Here is a 7,102-nt window from a genome sequence, read left to right on the forward strand (position 1 = left end):
CGGTTGTTCATGGAAGTGATCCAGATCATGAGGGCTGGACTGGATCCAGGTGCAAAAAAGCCTGGCAGGATCATTAAGAAGGAGCTCTCCGCTGCAGAGCGCACACACACATGCACACACACACACACACACACACACACACACACACACACACACACACACACACACACACACACACACACACACACACACACACACACACACACACACACACACACACACACACACACACACACACACACACACACACACACACACACACACACACACACACACACACACACTCACTCACACACACACACACTCTCACACACACTCAGCAGAGCAGAGGAGCTCTCATCCTGATCGGTGCCAGACGCACGGTCGACTTTTTGTTTTTGCGCGAGATTTATTACGTTTTTGTTCAGTTGTGATATATATAAATAGTGTAAACTACACTTTGGTGTGAAGGTTGAAGTTAGTATTTAAGATTGTGGTTGGTTTTTCCCGCAAATTGGAATATATTTCGGAATTAAAAGTGGACAGACTAGTTCACGACGCGCAGGTACAGTAATGTTTTGGAGAAATAAGGGCTGGATCCATATCACTGTGGGGAGTTTTTTTTCCTAGTGTATGGGCTTTGATTAAATCCATATTTTCCCCCTTTTTCTCCGGTTGCAGGAGTCCTCCTAAAAGAAGTTCACCCAGGATTGTCTTTCCGAGGCAGGAGCGCTCAACTTGTCAGTGCAACTTGGTCCGGGGTGTTTTTTTTATACTTGAGTCGTCCCAGAAATGGTGGGGCACCTACATTTACAAGCGATGGATGATAGCCTGAAAGGAAAGAACCGGGAAGGGCTGCTCGACAGTCCGGATTCGGGGTTGCCACCCAGCCCCAGTCCGCCCTTCTGCTCCCTCTCCCCGGGTCTGATCGACTCGCGCTCCGGCAGCTGCACGACGCCCGTCGAAAGCCATCATGGATATTACAAAAAGGAAAGCAGAGAAGGCAAACTGGTAAGAAACATATCGCTGTAGTTACTGTGTTATTTGCTGCAATTTTGTAATCTGAAAGCTGTGATCTGGGTCTGTTTTGTGTCTTCATTGACTCACTGAATTAAAGAATAAAATACCTAATGGATAAATAATGACGCTGCTGCGAGAGAAACTGCAATTCTGTGAGCTTTTTAGTTTTTGGCAAGAAACAGATTTCACTTCAGTCTTTACTCACATAACATCTGGAAGCTCTCTTTCTTTCTCGTTCTTTCTCTCTCTCTCTCTCTCTCTCTCTCCCTCTCTCTCTCTCTCCCTCCCTCTCCCTCTCCCTCTCCCCCTCTCTCTCTCTCTCTCTCTCTCTCTCTCTCTCTCTCTCTCTCTCTCTCTCTCTCTCTCTCTCTGTCAGAAATTCCTCAGTTGCAAACTTCTGATCTTGTACTTGCGCTGAAGATGTCACTGTCACTGGGTTTCCAATCTGGGGTCCAGGGACTCCCGGGGGTCCTTGCCAGGATTTCAGGGGCTCCCGGTGTGATGACAGAAGCTTTATCACTTTAATTGCTTCACTCATCTCAAGGTGTGTGGCCTACACTAAAAGCATGACTCGTGAAATCAGGTTTCTGTCTCTCGCCTTACATGACAAGACAGTAAAAATGTTATTATGCGAATGCTCTGTGACGGATTTACATCGGGACTGTCTATTTCTACTATAAGGACCTTTAAAACTGACAGCCATGTGCATGCTAAAACAGAATAATCTAAATGAAACACAAAGTCAGAAACTAGCTTTATAAAAAGTTTCAATAACCACAAGAACTTTTAATTGAAACCACTTCAAATAAACAGAAATGGTCAAATTGGTTGATTATTGGATACGTTCTGGCCAACCGAGTGATTTAGAGAAGATAAGTCCAATAGAAACTTCTACAAATGTTATATGTTAGAAAATAATGTAGAATAATGTCTTTAAATGTTTAGTTTAGTTTGGTCAGAACAAAACCCAGAGGTATTCATTTTAATGTGAAAGAATACAGAGAAAGGCATGAAATATCGATATTTAAGAGGCCTAAAGCAGCCTTTTATGACATTTCTGTATGGATAATAAAATAGTGGGCGATTACTTTCTGTCAAACTAATCTTTGCAGCACTGCTCGCAAATGTTTTCACATGTTGCATATGTTTTTGATTGCATGGCTATTTTAACAAGAGAAGGATATTCCATTCAACGGTTTACACAGTCCTTTCCCTCGTACACATTATGATCCTTCTTATTTCTGTACTTATTTATCATGTCTGGTTGAATGACACAACCCAAGTTGGGAGCCTATACATTAGAAAACTTCAGTTTTGCACTTTAGAAATGTGAGTCTAGTCTAACCCATAGTTACCTGAGTGTTAAGTGTCATGCTCAGTCTGTGAACAACAACATCAGTCACAAAATGAAAAGCTGAAAACAGGAGTTAAAGTTGAAGGAAGCACAAAGGATTATCTAAAGTTGATCAGAGCTGCACATATAAGTCGACTAAATGAGTAGTCGAACGGTAGAAAAGTAATCGGCAAATGTTTTTATTGTTACTAAACCGGTATCGTATTGATTTAAGCTTCTAAAAAATGAAGATTTCCTGCTTTTACATCATATCAAAGTGAATATCTTTTGGTTTTGGATTGACAAATCAAACATTTAAAGACTGAGAAACTGGAATGGATATGTTTCAGTATTCTCCGACCAAGCAATGAATCCAAAAAGCTAGAAAACTATTAGCATTTTAATGAATATTGAAAACAATGTAGTTGCAGTAGATTATTTATCTGGAAAATGAATAATAACTTTTTATGTGTAAATGTGTGTGGATTCATTGGACCTGTTTGATGCCTGTCTCAGCTCAAATCTCACCATGGACATCAGCAAGTCCATGTATAAAGCTGAAATATTTAGAAAAACGTATTAACAGTCAACCATTATTAACGTCTTCTGCACTTTTTTATTTCAGTTATTTTCTGAAAAACACAAAGAGCTTTGGAGCCATAGGGAATCAATTTTCTGTCTATAATTACATCTGATCGGGAAACTGCAACTACTGGTCTGTACATAGAACCATCAAACAGTAACCCTGAGGCAACATTAGTACTTATTCATCTGAGGACAGACATGTCACTACACAGAATAGATTATGTTCCATGGAAAGATTTTGAATAATTAAAATGGCTACTAATGACTCAGTGGTTTTCTGTGACATGGTTGATTTGATTGAAAAGGATTTCCAGATCACTCCCATTCTCAAACGTTTTCAGAACATGTCTGCACAGGTCGGGGTGGCTTTTAAAGAGTCTGACGGAGGCCTCAGAAATGCAGCGTTGCATCCTGGGAGTTGCGTGACATTGGTTTGCTGGAGCCTGAAACAGAGAAAGAGAAAGATCCTCTAATCCTCTGGAGGTTCAGATTAGCAGGACTTCTCTGCTTTGTGTTTTTCTTCTAAAGATCCGTCCTGATAGAGGCTGCTTGTGTTGCTAATCCCATCAGTGTAGCTGTGTATGGAAACAACCAAAACTCTTCATCAGAAAAGTTGTCAAGTTACATGACTGTGAGGACATGAGGATGCATACATTTGTTTCTCTTTTCCAAATATATTTATGTGTTGTTTTTGTACGCCACCTACCAACAATCCTCCAGTTCTATTCTGGGTCTTGTTAGAGCGGCTGCAGGCCATTGCATAAGAGCTGGATGACCTCTCACTTCTAAATGAAACGTGAAGCACCCCTGTTTTCAAATGTATACAGATACATATTTGTATACTGTGTCTTTACGAAGGTCTTAACTAACAAAAGGGACTAGAGGCATGCAACAAACGAGTGTGGCCATGTTATCTGTCAGACCTGCAGAAGGTTGTGTTCATTTCCTCAAGGATTCAAGGATACCGGTCAAGTGTCGGTGGATTAAAATCGAGGACGGACAGGAGACATATCTCATGACAATTTTCTAAATCTGCCTCGCTGTGTGGTACCGATGCTCTTACATTAACGTCCTTGCAAACACCAGGATGCAAAGTCAGATCACTTCCCCAAACAGCAGGCAATTGGAGAAGTGTGTTTGAGTTGGCGTTTCTCTCTGCAGCTCTACATTGTGCATTGTACATTGTGTGGGTGGCTCAGCTGCACAGTGTTTTTCCTGGGCAGAAATGTGCTTCCAGGGGAGTTTATGCTCTGCGAGCATTCTGGGGGATCCACTGTCTGGAGGTGACCTCTCCTCTATTCACCAATGTTTGCTTTGCAGAAGTTGCCAGAACACACTGTGGTGAAATACCTGGGATGCTCTCCATGCCGGAGCAGTGGAGGTAAAGACAATCTCAAGTCCTACCATTTTTTTAGGCCATGAAGTACCAGCAGCAAAAAGAGAAGAGGCCGCAGATTAACTTTGTTTCAGTCTGGTGGTAAAACTAGCAGCTGTGCAAGACCAGCTCCAGCGCTCAGATAGTGTGTGGGTGATGATGGTAGGTAAGAGGAGCCTCTCTCAGCGATGTGCCGTGCCCTTGGCCTGTTCTCGCTCGTCCCCTGCAGAGGCATGTACGCTCTGCTGTGGCCAAACCACAGCATGTGACAGCCTCTCGTATGTAACGTGAGAGGTGTCGGAGTTGTGGTGCCATTTGATTCAGATTGGCCAGAGACACACATGCAAAGAAAACGGTCAGTGTGTGACAGTATCTGTGATTGTGATTGGTGCAGCTCTGTTTGTCCCCCTGTGGCCCCAGAGGGGACACTCAGGGGTAAAAGGTCAGTGCTAAAACAGACCTGGTTCATACTGTACAGTTAGTTGAGTACAGTGTATCTGTATCCCATCTGGTGTGGCACACTGTGTAAAGCAGACGCTCTGAATGTATCCCATGACCAGAATGAGTAGTATGATTGTAACAGGAGCTTAGGAATGTTTGTTGTACTCATTATTGGTTTATTGGATTTTTAGTAGATTATTCTTATTCATACGGGAAAGCATTATCCCCATTTAAGGGTTAAGGGGTTTAAGGGTTTTTAAACAATATGCTAAATACAAATAGTGTGGATAATTTGCGATATTGGCCATTTAAGATGTACATGAGTATTAGAGGGTCTCCATCACACACATGCATGCTTGCCAATGTGAACCCATTTTGTTCGGGCTGGCCAGACTAAATGAGAATCTTTAATATCATCCCCTTACTTCTGAGAGCATCATCTCCACCAGTCATTTTAGTTTTGCATTCTGTAACATCTGTCGGGCTCAACATCTGTTAGCCTATTTTCAGTCTAAACACACACACACACACACACACACACACACGCACGCGCACACACACACGCACGCGCACACACACACACACACACACACACACACACACACACACACACACACACACACACACACACACACACACACACACACACACACACACACACACACACACACACGAGATTGTGACTCTTGTGTTTCCTCTGCCCAGCTGCCCTACCTGCTGCTGAACTCCACGGGCACAGACCCAAAGACCCGCATGCATCCTGTGTTCTTCGGAGAAAGCATCGAGGTCAACCCCAAACCGGAGCAGGAAATCAAGTAAGGGAACTTTGAAGCATAATGACAGAGGTTGCTATTTGGAGCCTAATTGTCTTATTTTTTTATGAATAACACATTCACACAAATATACCTTTATGTATTCATATATGTAATATTACATCTCTGTGACTTTTTTAAAACTTTGCCAATATTGCTCTCAAAATCATGTGCAAAACCATTTTAGTATATTTATTTTACTGAGATAGTATTAGCGTAACATACATGTTGTACCCTTGATGTTATTCTCATGTTGTCGTAATATTGTAAGAAAAAAAGGGTCTTACTCTTTTCTACGCTTTTTCTATTTTTCTATACACTTCATATTTGTACCCATATTTTTTTAGTCTTGTATTAATCTGGCACAAGAATTTTCTTCGGGATTATTAAAGTAACATTTGATCTTCTCTTTTAACAACACTGCCACCTAGCGGTCAATTTTAGCTGCCTTTCTAAAAACGTGTCCCCCTCTTTTTCCTTACAGATGCAACTCCGAGGTCAAGTACGACTCGGACAAGCACTACCAGGACCAGGTGTACTGCACCCCGGTTCCCACGCCAACCTCCTTCAGCGAGACGGTGGTGGCAGTGAGGAACTGCACCTGGAGGAGCTACAAGTCCCAAGTTTACCTGGAGCCGCGGCAGAAACCCATCAGCTACCGAAGCACCACCATCATCTACCCGAAGCACGCCAAGAACACGTACCGCACCACGCTCAACTACAACGCCACGGGGTCCCGCCGCTGGTTCGTCTCCACGGTGAAGCTGGAGTCCAGTGAGGATACTAGTCCCTGCATCATCTACACAGAGGACCTGTAGGGCCCACAATGCACTGGGAGAGGGCTACCTGGTGATTGTATCATTTGTTTTTGAGGACAAGGAACTTGGGGAGGCCTATATTGAAAGGGAAATACTTCAAGTAATACCTGAAAAACCCTGCTCTGTTCATCTTTACTCGCCATGGAGGAAACTGTTGGAACCCTTTATCGACATTTCACCTGAGTTTTTTTAGACTTTCTACTGATGCAGTCTTTAAAAACTGTCTGTCGTACGGCAGTTTATCAATGGTTAATGTCTTATTTAATACAAGAGCTGACAAATTGGCGGCCTTTCCGGTTGGATGTATCCTCAGTGAAGGTGACGGACTGTGTTAGAGAAAAGTCGAGATGTGGTGGATTTCAGCTCCGAGCCAACCGACACACGCCAATGCAAAGCTTTCTAATATGGCTTTATTGCACTTGTTTTCTATATCAAAGTCCTCCCAGTGGACTTGAATTGCGGGGGTGGGGGGGATTTCAGCATGTGAAAACATTGGACCAAAGTTTATCTCTTTGTATGACCTCCACACTCTGAGACAAAACGCTTGCTTTTGTTGTACAGCGTAAATTAACACACATTAAAACAGCAGCCTGTCTAGATTAATTAATAATTGAATTAAACTCAACTGCACATTGCAAAGTCTTGTTAAGTTCCCAGAGCTGACTGTATAATTCAAACTAAAGTCTAATTAAAAGACAGCACAATAACATCTGATGCCTTGAGAATATTTGAAAAAAGG

General features: G+C 42.6%; 1 protein-coding gene across 3 annotated transcripts; it reads left to right on the top strand.

Moving 5' to 3' along the window:
* Positions 1-259: 259 nt before the first annotated feature.
* On the top strand, positions 260-7,096 carry rflna (refilin A). 3 transcript variants are annotated; one of them, XM_034078376.2, is made up of 5 exons: positions 260-544; positions 661-990; positions 4,238-4,298; positions 5,439-5,548; positions 6,030-7,096. In XM_034078376.2, exons 2-5 carry the CDS (start codon positions 772-774, stop codon positions 6,321-6,323), a joined length of 684 nt encoding a protein of 227 aa, XP_033934267.1. In that variant the 5' UTR covers positions 260-544; positions 661-771; the 3' UTR covers positions 6,324-7,096. The 3 variants fall into 3 exon arrangements, with proteins under 3 accessions (XP_033934267.1, XP_033934268.1, XP_033934269.1); XM_034078377.2 differs by lacking the exon at positions 4,238-4,298; XM_034078378.1 differs by lacking the exons at positions 260-544; positions 661-990 and having other exon boundaries at positions 4,268-4,298.
* Positions 7,097-7,102: the final 6 nt, after the last annotated feature.

The sequence above is a fragment of the Pseudochaenichthys georgianus genome, unplaced genomic scaffold, assembly GCF_902827115.2.
Source record: "Pseudochaenichthys georgianus unplaced genomic scaffold, fPseGeo1.2 scaffold_420_arrow_ctg1, whole genome shotgun sequence".
Taxonomy (NCBI): Eukaryota; Metazoa; Chordata; class Actinopteri; order Perciformes; family Channichthyidae; genus Pseudochaenichthys; species Pseudochaenichthys georgianus.

Coding starts and splice junctions, on each gene's coding strand:
- rflna (XM_034078376.2), top strand. CDS start 772: ATGGTGGGGCACCTACATTTACAAGCGATGGATGATAGCCTGAAAGGA. Junction 991..4,237: donor AAAGCAGAGAAGGCAAACTG/GTAAGAAACATA, acceptor TTTGCTTTGCAG/AAGTTGCCAGAACACACTGT. Junction 4,299..5,438: donor TCCATGCCGGAGCAGTGGAG/GTAAAGACAATC, acceptor TCCTCTGCCCAG/CTGCCCTACCTGCTGCTGAA.